This window comes from Amblyomma americanum, chromosome 5 (assembly GCF_052857255.1).
Source record: "Amblyomma americanum isolate KBUSLIRL-KWMA chromosome 5, ASM5285725v1, whole genome shotgun sequence".
NCBI classification, from domain to species: domain Eukaryota; kingdom Metazoa; phylum Arthropoda; class Arachnida; order Ixodida; family Ixodidae; genus Amblyomma; species Amblyomma americanum.
Window position 1 is genome coordinate 121,670,430 of NC_135501.1, and position 26,210 is coordinate 121,696,639.

At 48.2% G+C, this 26,210-nt stretch overlaps 1 protein-coding gene across 5 annotated transcripts in view; it reads right to left on the minus strand.

The window, feature by feature from the left end:
• Positions 1 to 26,210, minus strand: part of LOC144132647 (monocarboxylate transporter 4-like) — an 88,842-nt gene that overhangs the window by 16,703 nt on the left and 45,929 nt on the right. For 4 of the 5 annotated variants that reach the window (XM_077665215.1, XM_077665211.1, XM_077665213.1 and 1 more), the window contains one exon: positions 21,381 to 22,057. The exons of the other annotated variant lie outside the window; for it this stretch is intronic. In XM_077665215.1, the coding sequence (XP_077521341.1) occupies positions 21,936 to 22,057 (122 nt within the window). In that variant the 3' untranslated portion in view covers positions 21,381 to 21,935. Of the gene's footprint in view, positions 1 to 21,380; positions 22,058 to 26,210 lie in introns of those variants that run through there. 5 annotated transcript variants of the gene reach the window in all.

Genomic DNA, 26,210 nt, shown 5'->3' on the forward strand with positions numbered 1-26,210 from the left:
AGTAGTAGTAGTAGTAGTAGTAGTAGTAGTAGTAGTAGTAGTAGTAGTAGTAGTAGTAGTAGTAGTAGTAGTAGTAGTAGTAGTAGTAGTAGTAGTAGTAGTAGTAGTAGTAGTAGTAGTAGTAGTAGTAGTAGTAGTAGTAGTAGTAGTAGTAGTAGTAGTAGTAGTAGTAGTAGTAGTAGTAGTAGTAGTAGTAGTAGTAGTAGTAGTAGTAGTAGTAGTAGTAGTAGTAGTAGTAGTAGTAGTAGTAGTAGTAGTAGTAGTAGTAGTAGTAGTAGTAGTAGTAGTAGTAGTAGTAGTAGTAGTAGTAGTAGTAGTAGTAGTAGTAGTAGTAGTAGCAGTAGTAGTAGTAGTAGTAGTAGTAGTAGTAGTAGTAGTAGTAGTAGTAGTAGTAGTAGTAGTAGTGGCTTATTAAAATAATAATAAAAAGGAAGGATAAGATTTTTGCTAGCCCCGGCATCTGCCATCGATACTGAAGCACCTGATCGGGGGAAGCGGAAATACAGATAGCAGGCAGAATGGAAAAATGAAATAAAAAAGGTGAGGGAACAGGAAGAGAGGATAGGGAGAGAGGTAATATACACAAACTTTAATAAGAACACAGAACACTACTAATACAGCACACACAGCACACCGCAGCACAGCACAGTAATAAGAGCACAGCACAGTAATAAGAGCACAGCACAGTAATAAGCACAGCGTCACGAACAACCAGCCGAACCGTCCAGGCACAGAACAGAGACCACGTTCAGTCCAGAGCACGCACGAGCGACCGAGCGTTCGGCGCTCGAGCTTCGGAGTGTTCGGCGCTCGAGCTTCGCAATGTTCGGCGCTTCTCGCCGTCTTCTTCGTTGAGCGCCAGCCTCTGAAGATTCTAAAGCCCGTGTCCAGTCTTACAATTCCCCCCGGGCGAAAGGGCGCCATCCTGGCGGCCTAGGGCGATGTGACGACGGCGGGGTCGTAGTAAGGTTTGAGGCGGGTCGTGTGGACAATTTCGCGGCCTCCGCGGCGATGATCAGGGGATGGCGTAAGGGGTTCGATGAGGTAATTGACGGGGGATGTCTGCTGAAGAATACGGTAAGGTCCCTGGTACTTGCTAACAAGTTTGGAGGAAAGACCGGGACCTGAGGAGGGTACCCAGAGCCAGACCAAAGAGGAAGGTAAGCGGGAGGAAATGCAGGGGGATCACGGGCACTTTTCTGCTGCTGCTGGGCGTGAGAAGTGAAGGACCGGGCAAGCTGTCGGCATTCTTCGGCATAAGTTGCGGCTTGAGAAAGAGTTGTAAATTCGGAAGCATCACGGCGGTAAGGTAAATGGTGTCCATTGCGCAAGAAGGCTCACGGCCGTACAGGAGAAAGTACGGAGAGAACCCGGTGGTGGCTTGAGTAGCGGAGTTATAAGCGTATGTGACAAAAGAGAGAACGCGGTCCCAGTTACAATGGTCGGAAGCAACATACATGTCCAGCATGTAGCCGAGGGTGCGATTAAAACGCTCAACCATGCCATTTGTCTGGAGATGGTAGGCGGAGCTGGTGCGGTGAACAACGTTGCATTCCTGAAGGAGAGCTTCTACAACTTCTGAGAGGAAGGCCGGACCTCTATCACTGAGCAGCTCTTTGGGCGCACCATGGCGAAGAATGATGCGATGGAGAATGAAGGATGCAATGTCGTGGGCTGTAGCGGATGGTAAAGGCGATGTTTCAGCTTAACGTGGTCGATGGCAACGATGATCCAACGGTTACCGGTTGATGTGCTGGGAAGAGGGCCGTAGAGGTCGATGCCAACACGCTCGAAGGGCTGTACTGGGCAAGGCAGCGGCTGCATATTAGCGGCGGGTCGGCGAGGTGTATGTTTTCGTCGCTGGCATGTGGTGCAGGACTGAACGAACTGGCGGACGTAACGGGCCATCCCACGCCAGTAGTACCCCTGTCGTAGACGGGTGAAAGTCTTCAAGAATCCGGCATGGGAACACTGGGGATCATCGTGGTAGGAAGAGCAAATGAATGAGCGCAGATGTGTTTGAATGACGAGAAGCCACTTGCGACCACCCGGGAGATAGTTGCGGCGGTAAAGGAGCTCGTCTCGGATGGCGAAATGGTGGGACTGACGACGGAGAGCACGGGAAGGAGGTCGAGACGTTTGGCCAGATAGGAGATCAAAAAGGCAAGTGATCCACGGGTCTTTGCGTTGCTCGGAAGCCATATCAGCGAACTAAAACTTGAAAGAAGACAGGGCGGATATACAAGCTGCTGCCTCAGATGGTACAGGGGAACGTGAGAGGGCATCAGCATCGGCATGTTTGCGGCCGGAACGATAGATAACGCGAATGTCGTACTCTTGGAGTCGCAGAGCCCATCGCGCCAGTCGGCCAGAGGGATCTTTCAAAGAGGACAGCCAGCAGAGGGCGTGGTGATCGGTGACAACGTCAAAAGGGCGCCCATACAGGTAGGGGCGAAATCTGAGGATCGCCCAAAGGATGGCTAAACATTCCTTCTCGGTGACAGAATAGTTGGCTTCAGCTTTTGTGAGTGTCCGGCTAGCGTAAGCGACAACGTATTCGTCAAAGCCTTGCTTGCGTTGAGCGAGTACGGCACCGAGGCCGACGCCACTGGCATCGGTGTGGAGTTCCGTCGGAGAACGAGGGTCGAAGTGACGCAGAATTGGTGGAGTGGTGAGGAGGCGATATAGTGTCGTAAACGCTTCATCACAGGCTGGCGACCAGGCCGAAAGGTCGTGGCTGGAAAGGAGCTTGTTCAGGGGGTCGACGATAGTGGCAAAATTGCGGACCAAGCGGTCGAAGTAGGAGCAGAGGCCGACGAAGCTGCGAAGGTCTTTTACAGAAGTGGGCTTTGGAAATTCGGCCACAGCTCGCAACTTTGCCGGGTCCGAGAGAACGCCATCCTTCGATACGACATGACCGAGAATGGTGAGCTGCCGAGCTCGGAAGCGACACTTTTTCAAATTAAGTTGGAGGCCAGCGTCGGCCAGGCAGCGAAGAACAGTCTCGAGGCGCTGGAGGTGAGACGGAAAGTCCGGGGAAAAGATTACAACGTCGTCTAGATAACAAAGGCATGTGTGCCATTTGAGCCCTCAGAGTATGTTGTCCATCATGCGCACGAATGTGGCGGGTGCATTGCAGAGGCCGAAAGGCATGACATTAAATTCATAGAGCCCGTCGGGTGTGATGAATGCAGTTTTTGGGCGATCGACTTCCGCCATCGGCACCTGCCAGTAACCGGAGCGCAAGTCCAATGAAGAAAAGAACTCAGAGCCCTGCAGGCAGTCAAGGGCATCGTCGATACGTTGGAGAGGGTAAACGTCCTTGCGTGTAATCTTATTCAGACGACGGTAGTCCACGCAGAAACGGATGGAACCGTCTTTTTTCTTGACCAGAACCACTGGCGATGCCCACGGGCTGTGCGACGGTTGTATCACGTGACGCTGGAGCATGTCGGTCACCTGGGCGTCAATGATGCTGCGCTCAGTGGCTGACACGCGGTACGGACGTTGGCGCAAAGGGGCATGGGTTCCAGTGTCAATACAGTGGGTAACGGTGGTGGTGCGGCCCAAGAAAGGTTGCTGGTAGTCAAACGAAGCTTGGAAACGCTGCAGGACGGCTACAAGCTGGTCTCGTTGGGTAGACGTCAGGGCGGCGTCGACGGAATGGTGAAAAATATCTACAGACGACTGATTCGTGATGGCAACAGGCGTAATGGCGCTGACGTGAAGGCCGGCCGCGCTATCGACGAGGGGGTATGCGGAGGCGGGATCGAGAACGGCAACGCTACCAAGCGATTGGCCACGGAGTAAAGTGGTAGGGCAGGAGAACGGGTTGGCCACATAAATAGCGCTGGAGCACCAAAAAATTGTCAGCACAGCATGAGGCAGCAAAACAGACTTCTGGTCAGCGCATCGTAAAGAGGGGGTATAAGTCACTGTTGCATCTGAGAGCGCGGCACAAGAAAGAGGCACCAGCACTGAAGAGAAAGGTGGAACGTCTGTGTCCTCTGAGACTACCACAGTAGCGGCAGCAGCACCGGTTACGTCCAAGGGGGCGTTACTGTAGGGCGACAAGTCAAGCTGAGCACGGGCGCAATCAATAACGGCGTGATGTGAGGAGAGGAAGTCCCAGCCAAGGATAACGTCGTGAGAGGAGCGGGCGAGGACGATGAACTCGATTGTGTAGGAAACGTTCCCGATGAGCAGGCGGGCGGTGCAGGCGGCTAACGGTCGAATGTCCTGAGCGCTGGCCGCCCGGAGAGAAACGGGAGGAAGGGGCGTCGTCACTTTTTTGAGTCTGCGACAGAGGGTGTGACTGAAAACCGAAACGGCTGCGCCAGTGTCACCAAGTGCTTCGACGGCGACTCCTTCAATGAAAACGGTAATAATATTGGCAGGCGCAGAAACAGGTCCTGAGTGAGCCGCTGGTGACACAGCTCTTGCCTCCGGAACTGCGGTGGTTAGTTTTCCGCGTGGACGGCGGGTTGGCGACGGAGCATTGGGGAACGAGAACGACGGCCAGGAGACGGCGAGCGGTGGGAGCGGGGATGGTAACTAGGAGAAGAAGAATCCAGAGGCGGCAAGTGTGACGCAGGCGAGGACGACGGCGGAAGGTCGTACGTCGGCTCACGCCTATAATCGTAGGGATGGTGGTCACGACTGCGACACAAACGAGCAACGTGACCAGCGACGCCACAGGCGTAGCAAATAGGGCGGTTGTCTTGTGTGCGCCAGGGGTTGAGTGGCTGCGGCTGTGATCGGGGGCGGGCAACCGGACGGTAAGGTGGGGTTGCAGGTCGCTGGGGTTCTAACTGCCGGGTAGGTGGCCTGTAGACAGGGGCAGCAGGTGAGGGCCGTGACCGCACCACGGCATCGGCATACGTAAGAGGAGCCGCGATCAGGGGTGGCTGAGAAGGAGGTGGCAGGACTTCAGCGACCTGCTCCTCAATAACACGCTGTAGGTTGGGAGTGAGCGACGGCGCAGGCGTAGGCGGGCAGGTAGACAAAGATAGCTGGCGTGCGACTTCCTCACGTACAAACTGCTGGATGCTCTGAAGGAGCGACTGCTGGTCCAGAGCCCCGTCTCCTGGCAGAGCCAAGCTGCAAAGTACGTCCTCCTGTAAGCCTGCACGCCGGGTAGAAAGGCGCTGTTTGCGCAGCTCATCGAAGCTTTGGCAGTAGCCGATGACACCGGAGATAGTCTGGGGATCTTTGGCGACGAGCATCTGGAAGGCATCATCCTCAATGCCTTTCATAATGTGTCTGATCTTGTCGGCCTCGCTCATAGAAGGGTTGACACGCTTGCAGAGGTCGTCGACATCTTCTATATAACTGGTGAAGTTTTCACCGGATTGCTGGGCCCGACTTCGCAAGCGTTGCTCGGAGCGAAGCTTTCGCACGGCGGAACGGCCAAAGACTTCTGTCAGACTGGTTTTTAGAGCTGCCCAGCTTGAGATGTCAGCCTCGTGGTTTCGAAACCAGAGATTGACTACGTCGCTCAGATAAAAGACAACGTGGTGAGCTTGACGCTATCGTCCCACTTGTTGTATGCGCTTACGCGTTCATAGGAGTAAAACCAATCCTCCACATCCGTGTCATCTGTGCCGCTGAAGATGGTCGGGTCACGCAGCCGCGCGGCGCCGGAACAGAAGACAGCCGACGGAAGCGGTGAAGCGGTTTGGGTGACGGTCTCAGGCATTGCAGAGGTGGTAGTCAATGCGCGGGTGCGAAGCTCCAGGGCGAGGAATCGTTGGCACCTCCACCACTTGTAATAAGAACACAGCATACTACTAATACAGCACACACAGCACACCGCAGCACAGCACAGTAATAAGAGCACAGCACAGTAATAAGCATAGCGTCACGAACAACCAGCCGAACCGTCCAGGCACAGAACAGAGACCGCGTTCAGTCCAGAGCACGCACGAGCGACCGAGCGTTCGGCGCTCGAGCTTCGGAGTGTTCGGCGCTTCTCGTCGTCTTCTTCGTTTAGCGCCAGCCTCTGAAGATTCTAAAGCCCGTGTCCAGTCTTACAAAACTATTTACACAATAAGTAAAGTGTACAGGTTGCGTGTGGGATTAGTTCATGATGAGGCAATAAAAACACGCACACAGTACTATATTGACTACAACTGGAGTGGGGCGTCCAGTTGTTTGTAAACCGTGATGACGTTATAGGCAACTCAAACGTTTTCTGCTGGGGAGATTGTTAAGGCACTCGTGTACGAATTTACGGCCTTATGGCTTCTTTCAACAGGGGAATTAGCAGCCCGTCACCAACGCCCCAGCAACCCGTTGCCAACGATCCCCAGGACCACGCCGCCAGTGCCCCCGTGAGCACGCTGCCAGTCGCCCCCCATCAGCACGTCACCAGCCTGCCCAAAAAGATGTCAGTTGGAAGTACAGCTAGAACGAGCGGCTATGTGCATAACCGCATGTAGGTGAACCTTTTAAAAACATGATGTCTATGACTTGCGCCTTACAAGCACTGTTTACTTCATCTGTGATTTAGTTTAGCTTGGAGGAGGTGCAGGAATGCATAAGCTAGTGTTAGCGCATTATTGATTGCTTCTCTTTTGCTAGTGCTCTTTTTGTTTCATGGTTTTCTGGTACCAACCAGCCGCACCTTTTACCCTGTTAGAGGAGAGAAGATGAACGGGGACTCCCAGCAAGTTGTCGACAAGTCACACTGAGCCCCACAGACCGTGATTTGGCTTGCCATTATTCAAGCTCCATGCTACCCTTTCTGGCAGCTGCTTGAAAGTAATAGCATTATTTGTTCTGACAGCATTTGCAGCAGTAGCCAAATAACTGCAGTGATTCTGCACTATCCACAAAACTCTCTCTCTGGCTTTGCCACTCTTTGCAGAATGAAAATTTCTCTTGCAATGAGGCTGCGATATCTCCTAGTAGTCTAGCAAATGTGCACATGAAATATGCTACAACAATGATGCCCGAGATTGCGCTCCTGTAAATTTATGCTAAGTCCTCTAATACATTGTACTAAATGTTTTGCTTATTCCACCACATGAAGCATTGCGTGATGAGCACATTTTCTTTCCTGACAGCTACACCGGTGCCCTCGCCGCAGCCCTCACTTCAGCCCCCACTGAAGCCCACACCAGCGCCCCGACTACAGCCATCATCGCGTGCCACGCCTAGCCTTCTTGGCAAGCGACGGCGAGACGATGAGGCCGATGAGGTGCTGCGCCAGACGCTATACGATTCGCGGCGTTTGGCGGACCTTACTGAGGCCCGGAACCGCCAGGACGCTGCGTTTCAGCAGAGCATGCTGGAGGTGTGTATTTACTGCGCACACTGCACTTTTCACAGTAGAAACGTCACCTTAAGCGTACATATCAGTGCTCTCTTTTGCGCACCTATACTTCTGTTTTGACGCCTCTTGTTGGGCGTGGTTGGGACAGCTGAGTTTATGAATGTGACACGAGTCTTCTACAACCATACTTTGTCCAAAATATCTCAGCACCTGACCTTTTACACAATACTTAAGCGAGACCTTAACATTGATTGACAGTAATAATTTATAATTGAGGCTGTTTTACATGCAGGCCATGCGGCATGTGGCAGCTGCTGTGCGGGCTTCAAATGGGCAGCAAGAGCTGCTCATCCTGAACGTCAACATACTGACGCTGATCCTGCAAAAGCAGCTTGACCCACGTGCACCGCATTTAATTGTTCATTTTTATTTGCTATATTTTCGTGTTTCTATATTTATGAAAGAAGAGCTTCGTATGTTTATATTTACTCAAGAACATTTTTTACTTCTCTGCCAGGTGCAGACCCATTGAAGTATTTTTAGTTTGCATTTTAAAATTTCCGTTTTGTGTGTTTATTTTTACTTACATTGTTTGCTTCTCGGCCAGTTGCAGAGCCGTACCATTTTTTGGTGGTATTTATGAAGTGCTGGTTTATGCTTCTTTTTATTTACATTGTTTGCTTCCCTGTTAGGTTTCTGTTTTAGTATTTATTCAAGATCATCTCTGCCATGTGCCATAGCATCATTTTTTATTTCTTGTAAGCTCTGCAGGCCCGGATGCTTCACACTGTTTTTTTCTTCCAGTTATGTGATTTAAGCTCTGCAGGTGTGGAAGCCTCCTATACTCTTTTATTTTCCATTCCTTTCAAATGTTTACCTGCCGCTGTGGCAGGTGCACAAGGTGCAAATATCTAGTGCTTGTTTTCTTTCATTGCAATATGTGGGCAAGTGCAATATGTGGGGCAAAGTTGATCTGATGTGACTGTAGTTATGAAGGGCATCATAATATGGGGATTCTGGATAAATTTTGAGCACTTCGATTTTGTGCCTGTTAAGTTTGTTCGCATGTTCCTGAGTCGTTTTTTTTTTCGCATTACTTTTCCTGCTTTTCCGTACAGTGTCCATTGTGTGCATTGTAACATGTTCTATCCTCAATAGACCCGAGGAAAAATGAGGCTTGCCAGCATTCATCCAAAGTCACTTCTGAACTAGTGTTGAATGCAGGCAAAAAAAATTTGGAGGACGCTTGAGCTCAGTCTTTAAAGGTATGATGCAACAATGTTAATGGCTCTCGTTTGTGGGTCCCTTTACAACTTCAAACGCAGCCATGTTGGCATCATTGTCTGTGATACTCGTGTGTCTTGTACACGTAACATGGTTTTTTAGTCCAGTAAAATCTACGAAGAGCAATGTCTTGTGTAGCACTTGCTGTGCTTTCCACCAGTCATGTAATGTGTTTCAGCAAAGTGCAAACCAGGGCTACATCGGGCCTACAAGTATGCACAACATGTCAAACCTGTGATACCAGCATTCAAGCTGGCAGTCAAGATAAAGCTTTTTTTAAGGGCAAACAGCGCGTAAGACATAGACGGAAAGCAAATAAAACATAGGATGAGCGCTCATCCTGTGTTTCCGCTGCTTTCCGGCTATGTCTTTCGCACTGTTCGCCTTAAATATGTACAGCCAACTCGCCAGTTTGGCCACAGTGTAAGATACAACTATTCTTGTGTAATCTCTGCGCAGCACTCAACAAGGCATATGCAAATCACTGTTGATGCTGCATGGTTTTGTTTCCCTGCTGTGTGTTACAGTTGGGAAACTGGTATGAACAGCTGTGGCGATAAAAAATATTGGGATCAATGAATAAACGTGGTGCAAAAACAAACGCTTTACTGGTGCCTAGCAGTCTCTACACCACACTTTTTCCTCGTGCACATTCATCACACATAGTGACCGCAAGCAACTGTTTGCCTAAATGGGCAGGTCGACGTAGGCAACGGCGAAAGACGGTGTACAAGAATGCATTTCACTTGCTCGACGAGCTGTTTCGGCGTGTATTTCGACTTGAGAAGGAGAAAGTGCGGTAGCAGTGCGGCAAGCTTGCTGATGCACTGAAAGGCATACTGGTGACCACTGTCGATGGAGCAGCAGTTGGTGTGTGCACTTCATAACTTGCCACTGGAGCCTTTCAAGCACACGTAAGAAAAAGTAATTTACAAATGCTGGAATGTGGCTACCAGTGGCCAAGAGCATCATATCACACAGGGGCTCACGCACTAACACAGGGCAATGGCACTGGCCGTAGCAAGAGTGGCTGCGACAACTGACCACGCCAGCATGGTGAGTCATTGCAGTCACAGCTGCCAGATGGTGTTGGGCTTACTGCCGGTGGTGCTGTTGCTGCTGCTGCTGCCGCTGCTGCTGCCGCTGCTGCTGCCGCTGCTGCTGCCGCTGCTGCTGTCGCCGCACCATCTGCAGGTGTGCTTGCCTCTGCGTACGAGTTGTGCCAAAGAGGCCAATGATACGGTCTCGCATTGCTCTACCACGCAGGTAGGTCATGCGAGATCTTGTCCCCGCCAAGCAGACGTGGCCCATTGTTGTCAGGGTCATCAGTAGTGTCGTCTTCGTCTGCTACCTGGGCTTCTTCTAGATAAATGTTGTGCAACGCAGCACACGCTGCAATGATGACCCCCGCACGCTCCGGCTCGTAGTGGAGTGTCCGGTACCTTTGAAGGCCCCGGAAGCGGCTTTTCAGAACACCAATGCAGCGTTCCACAACACGTCGCATTGAGGCATGTGCTGCGTTGTACTGCCCTTCTGCGGTGTTTGCACCAGGATGCTCTGACACTGGTGTGAGCAGCCACGGCTCCAGTAGATATCCACTGTCTCCTGCACGACCAAAATTTGCAGTGAAGTGTGTTGTAGCCTATGTAATTAATGATTCATACCAAGCAGCTCAAAACCAGTATGCTGAACCAGAATTCATAGGCACGCCGAAGATTCATGACTAAGGGGTACCTCTGTAAGCACAGCCTTCTAGGTTAATGATGTGCTGTGATACCCTACAGGACGATAACGATGTGCACACCTCTTTTGCCTTGGTGTTTTACGCTTGAAATACGATTCACTTTATAACAATATTTCTTGTGCCTCTGCACCAGCAGTAACAGTAAATACACAAAAATAAATACGATACATCATACTGTTGCATGTCATCTATGTCATAACCCGCCTCATTTAGGTATGAGCCACTGCTGTAGCTTAATACGTGCTGTCGAAGTGGCCCGATGATCAATAGGCTCCTTACCCAGAAGAAACCCTCCATCCTCCAGCAGCCCGTGCTCCACCTTCCGACGCGGCCGTGAGTAGCGCCAAGAAAAGGCATGGTGACAAGACCCCGGGAAGCGAGGGTCGACCGCAAGGATGTTCATGTTTGCGTCGCAGATCTGCGAGAAACACAGACAGACAATCTTGGACGTGAACTTCCACTGTCGAGGTCGCGGCTTTCGAACCCATGCGGTCAGAAAACCAGTCTACTCACGATCATGGTGTTCATCGCGTAGTATCCTTTGCGGCTCCAGAATGCTGCCCGGTTTGCTGGGTCTCCCCGCGGCGCTTCTATGGCAATCAGCGTGCCGTCGACGCAGCCGACGACGCCGGGGATGGTGCCGCGGGGCAGGAAGGTCGCCTTGGCTTCCGCCTTTTCCTCGGGGTGCGCCGGGAAACGCACCCATCCCTTCTGTGCGCCGACTTTTCAGATGGCCTCAGCCACACGCCGCACGCACTTGCTCAGCGCCGGTTGTGCGAGGCCGACGGTCTGCTCGTTGCCGACACACACTTCAAAGCCCCCGGAGGCAAAAAAAAACGGAGAGCGCACAGCACCTGCCGCCGCACCGACAAAGCGCTCCTCCGTACGCCTCGCAGTTCGTCGGCAAGTTCGCCGCACAACCACTCCACTTTCTCTTTATCCAGTCGAAATAAGCGACGGAACAGCTCGTCCGGCAAGTCATACTCGTCCTCGTACACCGTTTTTCGTCGTTGCTGGCGCCGACTTTGCCGCCTCCGCCAACAATAAATAGCAGATGCCGCCGCCGCCATTTTCCCTCTAAGACTCTTTAGACCGACTCATCGCGCTCGCAAAAAACAGTCTAATACCGCATGCATAATTAGGTGTGCAACTTCATGCGTTTTTTCTTGTCCGTGACGCTATTGCAGCTTCCCGTGACGCAACTTTTCAAAATGGCGTCGGCGACCAATAGGAGCGGGCATCTTAGAGCGCTCTCAATTGTAGAGCGGTCGGAGCGAGTTCCGCAATCTGGGCCCAGGACATCCGACTTAGAAGTGACTATCGACGGCCGCAAAATTACCGCTCTAGTCGACACAGGAGCCGATTACTCGGTGATTAATGGAACATTTGCTGCGCAGCTTAGCAAAGTCACGGCCGCTTGGGACGGCCGAGAAATTCGCACCGCGGGGGGCCACTTCATTACGCCATCAGGACGATGCACAGAGCATGTGACTGTCAAAGAACATACCTATCCTGCGACCTTCGCTGTGCTACGGCAATGTTCCCGCGAAGTTATCTTGGGAATCGATGTCCTTACTGAGCATCAGGCGATCATCGACCTGCGATCCAAGTTGATCACGCTTTCGATGGACGAGGCCATCCCTTCGATGAGAACTTTGGCAAATAACGTTGCCGTAAATATCCTGGAGAAAGAAGTGAGCGTCCCACCCCGTTAAAGCGTTATCGTGACCGTAGGCGCCACGAAAGCCATTAACGCTGAAGCTATCATCGAGGGGAACATGCAGTTTCTTCTAGACCGAGGAATCAGTATTGCCGAAGGCAGAAGTACTGGTGACTAACTTCAACTAAGAATATCGGCAAATTAAGAGAGGAACGATGATTGCTTTCTTCGACGAAATATCCTACGTCGAGACTCCTTGCTGTCCGACCCATCAGCAGGAGATTTCCCTGACCAAGAGAACTCCTCCACTTTTGGCATCAACCCAGCCCTGCCCCGGAACAGACAAGATCATATTTGCACTCTGCTCCGAAGCTACAGCAAGTGTTTTTTCTTCATCTCCGAAGGTCCGACAAACGCTCTTTGCCAAGCATCGCATTATAACCGACCAGCACGCCTGACCTCTCTGTCAAAGCCCCTACCGTGTGTCGCCGCGAGAACGACAAGTCATCCGGAATCAAGTGGAAGAAATGCTTCGCGACGACGTCATCTAGCCGCCAAACAGCCCGTAGGCGGCATCGGTTGTTCTAGTGAGGAAGAAAGACGGCAAACTTCGATTCGGCGCTGATTACCGCCGCTTAAACAGCATAACAAAGAAGGACGTCTGCCCCCTCTTCCGCTTCGACGACACACTGAACCGGCTCTGCAACGTCAAGTACTTCTCATCGATGAACATCAAGAACAGCTACTAGCAAATTGAGGTCGATGAAAGAGATCACGAGCAAACAGCATTCATCACCCCGGATGGGCTCTCTGTGTTCAAGGTGATGTCGTTTGGTCTCTGTATTGCACCAGCGACGTTTCAGCGAGTAATTAATACCATACTTGCAGGCCTCAAGTGGCATATTTGTCTGGTATGTTTAGATTACGTCGTTTTCTCCGCCTTGAAATTTGAAGAGCACCTCAAAAGACTTCGAACAGTATTAGACGCCATCAAGTCGTCTGGCCTAACCTTGAAAGCAGAGAAGTGCCACTTTGCCTATTAAGAGCTGCTGTTACTAGGCCACATCGTCAGCAACGAGGGAGTTCGCCCAGACCCTCAGAAAACAGCTGCTATTGAACAGTTTCCACCAGCGGCCGATAACAAAGCAGTGCGAAGTTTCCTCGGACTGTGCGCATATTACCGACGATTTGTGAAAAAAATTTCGCGCATCGCCGAGCCCCTGACCCTACTGACGAAGGCAGACATGCCATTTAAATGGGAAGCGCCGCAAGCAGAACCCTTCAAAGAAATTCAGCGTTGTTTACAGTCCTCACCTATCCTCGTGCATTTTATGAAAACGCCTATACTGAAGTTGATACCGACGCAAGCAGCGTGGCCCTAGGCGCAACCCTCGTTCAAAATAGCGACGGGCTGGAGAAAGGCATCGCGTACGCTAGCCGTTCCCTTTGAAAAGCCGAGGCTAACTATTCAACAACTGATATGGTGTGCCTTACCATCATCTGGGCTACATCGAAATTCCGCCCCTACTTGTATGTACGACCGTTCAAGGTAGTCAGCGATCACCATGCGCTGTGCTGGCTTGCCACTTTGAAGGACCCCTCAGGCCGCCTCGCTCGATGGAGTCTGCGCCTCCAGGAGTTTGACGTTACCGTCATTTAAAAGTCCGAACGCAAGCACTCTGACACCGATTGCCTCTCACGAGCCCTTGTAGACGCGCCGCCGCCGGACGTCGGTAGGGACGCCTTCCTAGGACCCATCAGCCCCAGCTCTTTTGTACAGCAGCAATTCTCGGGCCCCGACCTAGAATGCCTCCTGGAGCACTTGGAAAACAAAGTTTCTTCACCCTCCGCTTCATTCAAGCGAGGACTGTCTTCCTTCTGTGTACATGATGACGTCCTCGTCAAGAACTTCGCATCGAACAAAACAGCCTCCCTCCTTGTTGTACCTGCAAGTCTCCGCGAAGGAGTACTACAGGTTTCACACGACTAGCCGACAGCTGAACATCTCGGGTTTACTCGCACCCTCCGCCAATTCTAGACAAGTATTACTGGCCCCGACGGTCTGTCTATGCCGAACATTACGTGAAAACCTGCTGAGATTGTCAGCGACGACAGACCCCTCCCACCCGACCATGAGGATTTCTGAACCCGATTTAACCCCCCTCAAGGCCCTTTCAGCAGATTGGCATGGACTTGCTTGGCCCTTTCCCAAATTCAACATCTGGAAATAAGTGAATCATCATAGCGACCGACTACCTGGCCCGCTACGCCGACGCAAAAGCCCTACCGAGCGGAAGAGCAGCAGAAGTCGACAAATCTTTCGTGGAGTGCATTCTTCTGCGACACGGGGCCCCCGATGTGCTCATCATGGACAGAGGAACAACATTCACGGCGGAACTAACGCAAGCCATCCTTCGTTACAGTCAAACCAGCCACCGGAGGACAACTGCATACCATCCGCAGAACTACGGGCTGACCGAGCGCCTGAACAAGACCATCGCCGATAAGCTCGCCATGTATGTCGATGCCGAGCACAAGACCTGGGACGCCATCCTGCCTCACATCATCTTCGCCTACAACACCGCAGTGCAGGAGACCACCCATATGACGCCTTTTAGGCTCGTCCGTGGCAGGGAGACCACCACTACGCTAGACGCCATGCTGCGCAACGTTACCGAAGAAGAGAACGTCAACGTCGCCGCCTACATTCAACACGCAGAAGACGCTCGAAGACTTGCCGGATTAAGGACCAGAGACCAACAACGGACAGACGCCGGACGCTACAACGTACGAAAACGCAACGCGGAATACAAGCCAGGGGACCAAGTCTGGATTTGGACGCCCATTCGCCGCCGTGGATTGAGTGAGAAGCTTTCACGCCGCTATTTCGGCCCGTACAAGGTTCTTCGTCGGCTGGGTGAACTGAATTATGAAGTCATCCCTGACGCAATGACTGCATCACAGCGACGCCGCGTACGACCAGAAGTTGTCCATGTCGACCGTCTAAACCCTATTATTCGCGCTAAAGGACGCTGTGTTTCCGCACTATGTGTTTATTTTCGCGCGATGCGTTATATTTGTTGCTAGTCGCATTCTTTCTTTCAAAGCATCGCGTCGATACTTTTTTGAGAGGAGAGTAATGCCTCGAATCTCTGCTGTGTTTGTATGTTCATTCTTCAGAGCTGCCGCCACGCCGCTTTATCGCTTTGTTTGCGATGCAAGACGCGGCCAGATTTATCTCCATTGATCGCATCCAGGCAGCGCTGATTCTACGCTGTTCCAGATTGTTCTAGTAACTTTGCACGCTTTATGTCGAAAGTTCGCTCTGACCTTTAAATTGAGCACAGAAGACACCGCACATTATGTTCGACGAACGCCGAGCACGCTTGTTTTCTATGCTGCCGCTGAGTGATTCGGTTCATTTTGGGCGCAAGCCAGCCCAAATAAAGGGTTTTTTTAGACGCCATTTTCGCTGTCATTGAGCTCTCCGGATTGCCTTCACCATTTCATGACAATATTAACAAGTGTGGGTGCGCTCGCGACTCGCCTGCTAAAATCGGAAGAAATCCCCTGATCGTTGCTCTCAACTGTTGCAGCCGCTGCCTCACCAAGTTGCCCCTCCATTAGAAAGTATTATTTGTACGGCCCACCAAGTACCCTGCTGTCGGCAATCGGTGGGCTATTTTGGTCCATTATCTAATCGATCATGCACAAACCGTCCCTCGTCCACGCTGCCCCAGCACGGAAAGTGGCATCTTTATTTTATGTCCTTCCTCGATGTGCACCTCGTGAAGTGTTTAGTGACAAAGGACCTGTTACCTAATGTGGCATTCTAAACTCTCTGCTCACGAAATCATTATTTCCAGCAGCAGCCGCGGTAGCATCAGTAGCATCAAGTATCTCCTATGCATCTGCAAGTAACCATGACCTCTGCAAACCCCAGCCATCTTTTCCAGCTAACTTTTCAATCTCATACGTCCACGAATTTTTCTGCCGCCACTTGCTACGCTTTTCTTCTATTGCAATCGCCTCTTCATTGCCCGTAAGCCTCCGTTCCTGGGACCCTCGTCGGTGTGCTAGTAATATTCGGCGTAACCAGGGGGGATTCCTCCGCTCTCGTCATACTAACTTCCCCCCAGAGCAACCACTCTACACCTACACATTCCTATGTTCTCGTCCTGACCTCCTCCTTGCAAAATAATGATCCTCCTATCTCGAGATACTCTCGTCTTTCTACGCCAACCGTACTCCGGGTTCGCATTACCCCGCTCTCATCCTGTCGTCCTCCTTCCTTTCACAATAGACGCCCTCCAGGTGGCTCCATTTTCTCTCCCTCGGCATGATCTTCTGTGTGTCTTTAGCAGGTGTTCTTGTCACGAAACGGCGGGAGAAAATACTGATATTCTAATAAGGTTAGCCTCTAGCTTTCAAACCTCCGAGAATGGTTCAATAGGTTTAGAATTCCTATATCTATATCGATGTGAAGCTGACATTTTTAAAGACTTTCTTGATATATGAATAGAAGGCTTGTTACTTTTAATGAGCTGCACTTAGCTGCAAAGTATTAAACCTGTCAATGCGGATAAACGGAAGAAGCAACATGGTCACGTTCCCGGTCAGCTGTGGGTTTCTATGTGGGGCACACAGTGGCAGCAACCACCTATCGTTGACTTCGTCACATGAGAATAGCAGGTGCTTGAAATTGCTACCGCCTTGTGCCGACACATCTTGCGTTGCGAGAGTGCGAAATGACTGTCATATTTTAGTTTGCGCCTCGTCTGAAATAAGACAATCAGGAATCAGTGACATAAAGTAAAAGGGCGGAAGAAGCGCCTTGAAGGTGATCTACACAGCCGCCTGTATCATTTATCTTCAATATCCTGTGTCTGCGCTCTTCCTTTTCTCATCGAACCAACTACTCCCCATCAGTATCCTCGTATCATACTTGGGCGCTAATTACTTCTTGAACGCTCTTAAGTGGTGTTTGTTTATTTTATTCTTATTTATCTATTTTCTCAGGGCAAATCATTACAGAGGAGAGGGGGTAATACATAATAGCACAGAAAATACAAACAGCAGACAACAATAAATTACCAAAACATAGATAAGTTAGAATAAGTGATGAACACAATATATCATTCAATAGAAGCGGTAACATCAGAACGAAACAATACAGGGTCAGGAATTGTGGCGACTGAGGAAGGAAGGTGGTTCCAGTCATATGACGTGCGAGGTATAAAAGAAGCCGATAATGTTTAAGTTTTGCATGTAGAAATGCCTACCTTATGTATGTGGTCTGTGCGGCGTGAAATATATGAAGGGGAAGGAGTAACTCGTATCGAATAGACTCATGATGAAATATTTTGTGAAAAAGGCACAGCCGTGAAATTTTGCGTCATGATGCAAGTGAAGTTAGGCCCAGGGTAGTTTTCATAGCGGTTACGCTTGATGTACGCCGAAAGTCAGAGAGAATACACCGCGCTGATTTGTGTTGTACCATCTCCAGTAGGTCGCTCAAACTCTTTAACACCAGGGTTCCAGATTGATGAAGCATATTCTAGTTGTGAACGTACGAGTGTGGTATAGAGTAGAAGATTGATTTTAGTTGGGGCCGCGTGAAAGCTACGTCTCCGATATCCGAGCATGCGATTAGCTTTGTTAGTTATGTGCTCAATGTGCGCATGCCAGCTAAGGTCAGACGTAATAAGAATTCCGAGGTACTTATATCTTGTAACTGGATCAAGTAACACATCGTTAAGAGTATATACAGGCAATTCACTATTAACACGAGAAATGCGCATCAGTTTGCACTTTTCAGCATATAAAGTCATATTCCAAGTTTTGCACCAAGTTGAGTAGCGTTAACGTCAGACTGAATAATGTGCTTGTCACTATCATTTGTTATTTCCCGAGAAAAGACGCAATCATCGTCAAAAACATCTACAGAAGAAGAAAGGTTACTGGGTAAGTCGTTGATAAATATAAGAAAAAGCAGGGGCCCCAAAACGGTGCTTTGGGGCACACTGGAAAGAACAGGGTGAACGATGGAATTAACGTTGTTGACGGCAACAAATTGCTGACGATGGATAAGAAAAACTTCGAGCCATTTAAGAATGTTAGTGTCTAATCCTAACTTGCGCACTTTTCGTAAAAAAAGATGATGGGGAACCATATCAAAAGCTTTCGCGAAATCTAGAAAGACGCAGTCGGCCATCGAGCGGCAGTCTAAAATTGCATGATGTTTGTGCGTGAATAAGTGTAGCTGTCCTTCGCATGAACAGGATGTCCTAAAACCGTGCTGAGAAGGATGAAAAAACGAGTTTGATTCAAGGAAAGTGACAATATGTGAAAAGAGTATCTGCTCTAAGATTTTGCATGGTATAATGGTAATAGATATGGGCCGGTAGATAAAAGGCGTATGTTTATTACCAGATTTATGCACAGGAACCGCCTTACCTATCTTCCAATCGGCCGTTAGTTCACCGTTTTCCAATGATTGCTGAAATATTTTAGTGAAGACAAGCGAAGAATACGTCTTAGTACTTTTGAGGAGCTTTGTAGTAATGCAGTCAACACCAGCACAAGAGGATATCTTAAGATTATTAATTATTTTAACTATACCGTCAAGGTGAATGACAACAGGGTACACTGGGAGGAAGATTTTATAAGCCAGTTGACGGAAATCCGTAGTTTCATCACTTGAAAATGCTCTACAATACATCATCCAGTACATTTGCACAGGCAGTATCAGATACATGTTCGTCACTTGAATTCGTTAGTATTATTCCAGACGTTTCAGAGCGGTTAATGACGCTCCAAAATTATCTTGGGTTATTGAGCAACATACCCGGTAGAGTGCTATTCTGGTAATATTCTTTAACGTTCTTGACCGCAGTATTGTAAGTGTAAGCTGCAGAGCGTTAACGGGACCAATGATGTTCAGCGCGTGATTCTTTAGCTGAACGGAAGAAGCGTTTCTTACGGTTAGGCAAGCGCTTAAGATACGCGTTTTACCATGGCGCATGCAGGGGATAAGATATTACGCGAGTGGGCATGAAACGGCTGGTGAGATCTAAGATTTTGTTCTTGAATAAGAGCCAGTTTGTGTTCACCGATCGGGAGTCGAATTCGTCGAAAATGGTAGCCAGGAAAGAACCTAGTTTATTATTAACTTTGCTGAAATCAGCGCGATGATACATGCGTATTATTTCAGTGTGACTAGCAGATTTTTGTATGGGAATGTTCGCAGAAACGTTGAGCAAAGAATGGTTGCTTAACAGGGGCATTTAGGTTATTTCTGAGCACCGTTCGGGGCATGTTGTTAGTACGAGGTCTAATGTACTTGTAACTTAAGTAATTCTTGTAGGCTGAGAAACAACTTGGGTCATATTAAACCGTGAGCATAAATTAGTGAATTCCTTGCATAGTGTTGCACCTTGAGTACATATTGCAATGCACAGTGCAAACTTCCAAAGCTGGACGTGCATTAACACGATTGAGGCACTGCAATTGAAATCTGTGGATTAATTTCGAGCGGCTGAGTTTTTTACCAGTAATTTGGCGCAACTGATACGGAACGACTTTCAATGCGTGTCAAAGCTCATTTTTTATCTCGCACAAAGGCTGTGCCATCGATGAGCACAGATGTCGATTGTCCGTCCTACCGTTTCTTTCCAGCCTTCGTTCTTCCGTGCTTCTTGAGGCATTGATTAAGTGCGACTCAGAACCCTGAAATCCACACCAGTACCACATACCTATATACCTATTCACTACTTTTAGAAGAAACACTTTATGGGCCTATGGGGAGCGCATTCGTGAGTTTAAACCTCCGCAAGTTGCTGTTCTACTATCACAGCCTTGAGCTCAATATATCGGAGCACTTCGTCCTCTTTTGCATCACCTTTGTGTCGGGCGGTTCCAACGTACGCACCCTAGCCGGCTTTATGGGCGCGATAGCAATTGAAGCAGTATCTTTTGGTAGCTCGCGCTGTTGATATATATGCCACCAAGAACAGAATTATGGCTTACATTTTTCAGCATACGTTCCGAACTGGATATCTAATTATATAACTTTAGAATTTTTTTACAGTGCCCCATTAATTTTATATATATAAGAACTGATCCAAGAATTAAAATTTCAAACGCCATAAATGCTGACGCCAGCCTCTGGCACGAAGGTATAGCATTGAACGCCCTAGTGCCAGAGCTGTGAGCTTCTTTTTTTCCTTATCCTTGTCGCTAGCTTGAACAAGACGCGAACAATGCATATACAATCACGTTCTTTCTTTGAGGTATAATTTCTAAATTCTTATTAACGAACAATTTTCGACTTCGAACGCAATTTTAAGTTATGGTATCATAGGAGAGGGCAGGTACTCAGCGGACAACTTTATTTTGCCAAAAAATTGCTCTATCACGTCGTCTAGAATAGATTTAAGCAAGCAATGCATTGAAGGACGGACATGCGTTGGATATTCTGAGAGGCAGATTCAGCCCCCTTCATGTATTAGCCAGGCCCTCTGGTAGCTCCACGTTCCGCCGTCTTTGCCTGCCGCTACTCTCTGACCTTGCGAACACGGCATACTCTCCTTGACTGCTTTCGCTGTTTGAGAAGACGCCGCCGTCAGCAGCTTCTCTTCCAGCTTGATAGCGTGCTTAACCTACCTCGTCGCTATTGCTCCTTTGCACTTCAACGCGTTCAGCCACGTATATATTGAAGCTCAGCAGAATGCTCATCGTCCCTCGCGACATTGCCCGCTGGACACGCTGTAGTTTTCTCTCATTCGGCCTCAACGACACGTTCAGCCACCAACGCTCGAATTTCACTTTCCTTTCCGGGTACGCACGGCGGCCTAAGGTTATATTAACCTACATCCGACCTTATTAACTCTTGGCTCGTCTCGACTGTACATCCATGGTAAGAGCAATACTGCCTTCGAGATTTTTAAAGCACGGAATTAATCCCTGAAAAATGACGAAGAGGATGATTGAAAGCATGGAACGTTAGACGCTACCGATGAGTGCCCGTAGCGCGATAGGTGGCGGTAATGGACGGCTGGCATAGGGCATCAAGGAAGGAAGCTGCCCTGTTTGCGCTGCCGCTGGTTCGAATCGCGCACGGGGCAGTGGCATGAACCATGTGTCAGTGTTCCTTTTCTTATGACTGACTTGTTAAAATACGACCAGTTTCAGATTCCCCAATAATGCATTTCTGCACAAGAAAATATTCCAACGGACTTTGCCACTTTGCCTATGATTCCCTGATGCCAGCTCTAAGCCAGGTTTCAGGATACCTATCTGTCAACTTCCTCAAATATTACTACTGGCTATTCAAGAAAATTTTCTGAATGCGAGCAGCGAACACTTTTTGTCGAAGCATCCAATTTTGATCCCAAGAAATAATGCAATGAAAAAGGTTTTGAGCGAACGTTTTATTGCAGCAAGTATAACGAGGCTAATGGAAACAGAGCCACAAATGTGAACACGACAGGCGCTAGCTTGCAGCTTCCTTGCAGGACACGGCAACCCGTTGTGTGTTCATGGTTTATGGGGTTTAACGTCCCAACGCGACTCAGGCTATAGAGACGCCGTAGTGAGGGGTTCCGGAAGTTTCGACAACGTGCGGTTTTTTAACGCGCACTGACATCACACACTACACGGGTCTTTACATTTCGCCTCCAACGAAATGTGACCACTGCAGCCGGGATCGAACCCGCGTCCTTAGGGCCAGCAGTCGAGTGCCATAACCACTGAACTATCGCGGTGGCTGTCACTGTGTATGTTTATATGCTCAGAGGCAATCGCCCCTCTTGATTTCAAAATATATATTACGGATGGCCTGTTTTGAGGCAAAGGTCGTACCTAATTTCCCCTTTTGTCCAACAGTGTCTGCTTTTTTTGTGTGGCGGTGGAAGGAGGGGGGATAATGTACACCAATTATATGAGGCCAAGTTTTTAAGAGAACAATTTGCTTATTGGGGCTTTCGTCGGGCAGCAAAATACTTTACAACCCACGCAAAGAAGAATATTATGTTTGCAGCGGACACCATGTGAAGTAGCAGATCGTAGGATCCATGATTGTCACGGCAGTATCCTGTAAAAAAAATATTGTAAATTAAAAGCCATGAAATAAACTGGACGTTGCGAACGAACGCTAGTTGTACTAAACGCACACAGACAGGGTTATATCTCACTACGCAAAGACGACGTCTGTTCTTGGAGCTAATGAAACCTTCGGGCCAATAAATTGAACTAGTGTTCCTGAGCGAAGTATTAACGCCGTGTCTGCGGCGCTACAGTATAACAGGAAAAAAGGGGACTTCGAAACCACGGTAAAATGGGAGGTGTGGCTTTCAAAGTGGACCTTTCCTTCGTAGCACTCGTTTCATTCTTCTCGTGCTTGGTGCCACGGGTGCTCCAGTCAATCCAGCGCGTTGTACAGTCCACTTCCTGAGTATGCAGCACAACTCAGATGGTCAAGCCGCTTACGGCAATGCCTGCGAGCTTGTATCCTCCTGCTGTGACAGTGCTTGTCTAAAGAAAGGCGAGAGCTGCTGGCTACATAAATTCTCTATGGAAACTGAGACGCGAATAAGTGTTACAAAATGCAATGCGTTAGGTGAGCGGTTAGTTGGCACAATTTTAAAATCTATACTCGAGCACTTTATCTTTATTCTGCCTGAGATGGGAGCGAGGAGCGTAACCTGTAGTAGTAGAATTCCGCTCAACCAAAATCGTCGCCTAGCGTGCAATACATGCGCCGAGGTAGGAAGGTGCACAATATCACTGCTCTTCACAGGATTGAAGTGTTCTCCTAAAACCTCGAAGTTTCCACGGAAATAAAATAATATCGGAATAAGCAATCGTGAAGAAAACGCACTATCAAAGGTGTGGCAAAGTAAAAGCACATTACAATACTCGTTCCAACATATAAAATATTGGACAAGTAATCGCTAAATAATCAACGAGTGCGAGTATGCTTTTTCATGGCGAATGAGCAATTAGCGAAAGTACTGGCATGTTCTTGGGAACGGAAATGGGATAAAGGATTACGGTGATGCCATCAATTCATTCACAGACAAATCTTCAGTTCCCGGGTTCGAACCCGACCGCGGCGACTGCGTTTTAATGGAGGAAAAACGCTAAGGCGCCCGTGTGGTGTGCGATGTCAGTGCACGTTAAAGATCACCAGGTGGTCGAAATTATTCCCTAGCCCTCCAATACGGCATCTCTCTCTTCCTTTCTTCTTTCACTCCGTCCCTTATCCCTTCCCTTACGGCGCGGTTCAGGTGTCCAACGATATATTAGAGAGATACTGCGTCATTTCCTATCCCCCAAAACCAATTATTACTACTATTAATCTTCAGACAGCACCTACTGCAAATTAGAGCGTTCACCGCCTACAAATCTTTTTGGCAGGTTTTGAGTGTGCATAGACATTCCACAGACAATTCATATGGCCTATATATATATATATATATATATATATATATATATATATATATATATATATATATATATATATATATATATATATATATATATATATATATATATATATATATATATATATATATATATATATGCAAAGTTCTCACCCGCTTCACTTAGACAGAGATTTATTTTCAGTCGATGTTTCGGACAGGCTCGACACAAAATAACATGTCGGTTACTGAAGAAAAACTCTTCCCATCTCTACGCGTGTGCTTTAAAATGCGAAGCATCTCTTGGCCACTCTATATTAGAAAGATAATTTCATCGTTTCAGTAACGCCGAATGATAAATTGTGCATGGATTTCATCAAAGAAGGCAATAAACACATATTTTTTGCCGCACCTCTCTTGCTTTGAACGCGTACTGCTAAGACTGTTCATTGCATTTGAACAGAGGACTACAAATAATTGTGCCGTGTGTCCGCTTTGATTCACCACGGGCAATTGAGTACGGCACTCGCAGAAAATGCACATTCAAAGCTAGTAACGCAGGTAGGCTAGTAATAAACAAGTGGCTTCGAGGCTATTCTGCGTGAAGCAATGCACTGCTGAAATAAGTAGAAGCCCTGCAGAACCTATTAAGCAGATCGCGGACCAGTCACTGCAGTTTGGCGCCCCTACCTTAAATCATAATCAAGGAGCAGCATTGTCTTACATAAGCGTGGCCTTTCAGATACCAGCAGGGCATCTTGAGTCTATGTCACGTACACTATCCAGAAAAAGTCAAACAGAACATGGCAGCTGGAGCTGCGAACTTTGAAAAGCAGGTTCGAGATTCAGACAACATTCCCACGTATGAAATTAACTTAGTTTTTGCTTTTAGTGCAGAGCAATCAGCGCTGTAAATAGGTGTTCGTATCATGCAGTAGATCTCACCTAGGGCTATTAAAAGAGTCAAAGAAAGTTACGAACACATCCAAAATAGGAGCTGAACCCCAATAAAACAGTCCACGCTTTCGACCATGCTTTCACAGTCCATGCTTTCGCAGCCATCATAACATTTCGAACTAATTTGCATTCGTTCGCGCTGATCAGCGCCGTGTCAAACAAAAGCTGAAGAGTACCATGCGTTTCAGAAAAGGTTATCACTAATTTTTAAAAATTGTGTTTCTGAGGTTAGCAAAAGCTTTTTTGTGACATTATTATAGCAGGGTTGGCGTACATCAGAAATGGGATAATTATGTTAACTACTAAACTAGTTAACTTATTGCTAAAAGATTTTTTTAACCATTACCGACAGGCATCTTCTTGCAATTTGATAGGAATTTGTAGCTGACCGTTTGTGATATCCAAATCAGTTTTTAGAATTTCGAAAACGCGATTACAAAGGCTGCTGTGGCTTAACTAATTTTCGCTACATTGCACCAAAATGCGCGCAATTTTGAGAAGCATGCAGGCGAACCAATCTCTGCAGTGCACGCAGCTAGCCGAAATAGCCAAATTTTGTTGAACCGCAGCGCCGATGTTAGTCATTCAAATGGCTATTACTAACGGCCGGCTACAAAGACTACTAGCAATCAGGTGCCTATCTTTAAGAGTTAGAAAGTTAACTATGCGAATTTAGTTAATCACTTTACAGTTAACATCACTCGCTTGTTTTTTGATGTCCGCCAACACTAGTACCACTTTGCCACAAAAACTTCTCGTTACCTTTAAAAGACCATTTTTAAAAATTAGTGATCACCCGCTCTGAAAGACCTGGTACCTTCATTGCATGGGAATAGGGCAACAGCTGCGAGACGTAAACAAGACAAGCGCTCTCTGTCGTCTTCGTAATGCAGCTGTCGGGGATAAGAAACGCGTGCCGCACCTCTCGCAGAAACGATGTTCGAGAAATTTGTGCACACGCGAGCGCGGTTCATAAACGAGCCTTTCAGGACGGATTTTAAACTACTTGTTCGTCGAGCCGACATTTCCGCACCTTTCAAAAGAAAGAGCGTGCAGGCCAACGGCGGCGGCCAGAAGCTACAATTGCAGAGATGGACGAGTTCATATGTATGCAGCAAAAGAGGAGACGGGCTGCAGGTCGCATGTTACTCGCGGAAAGAGATGAGGAAAAAGCTTTTACTCTAAAGCTGTGCACTGATTTTCTACAGACAAAAAGACTGTGGTATTTGTTATAGATCTTCGTCTAATTTTAATTATACATTGTCTTGAGATCAAACGAAAGCCAATTCAGTAAAGACCTTATTTCAATACAGTGTACAGGCAAAAGAAAATTAAGAGCTCTTATAGATGTTACACACTATTGATAGTCCAAAGTTTGTGTATACAAAAAAGGAGATATCTAAATGTTGGCAATACAGCCTATAAAAAGTTACAAAAATCTACAGACTATTTTTATAATTGAAGAAACGGCAAAGAAGTGTTTCAACTGAGCATTAGCAGCAGCATCTCTCGGCCCCTCTTCCTCTGTCTTTTCTTTCACTCCTTCTTCACTTCCTACACGGCGCGTTTCAGGTGTTTACCGAGAAGTGAGGCAGTTGTTGTGTCATTTGTTTTCATATAAAAAAAACTCATTTAAACAACCCTCAAAACGCAAACATTCCTTCGGGGGACTATACAAACATCGACCCCTGCAGCCGCGTTTCGACTGAGCGGGAACACAAAAGGCTCCCGTGTGCTGTGCGATCTCAGTACTCGGCAAATATACCCAGGTGGTCGGAATTATTCTGAAGCCATACACTATGACCCCTCTGTGTGTGTGTGAAAAACTTTATTTCAGGGAGGAAGCTTGAGGTAGCTGGAGCAACC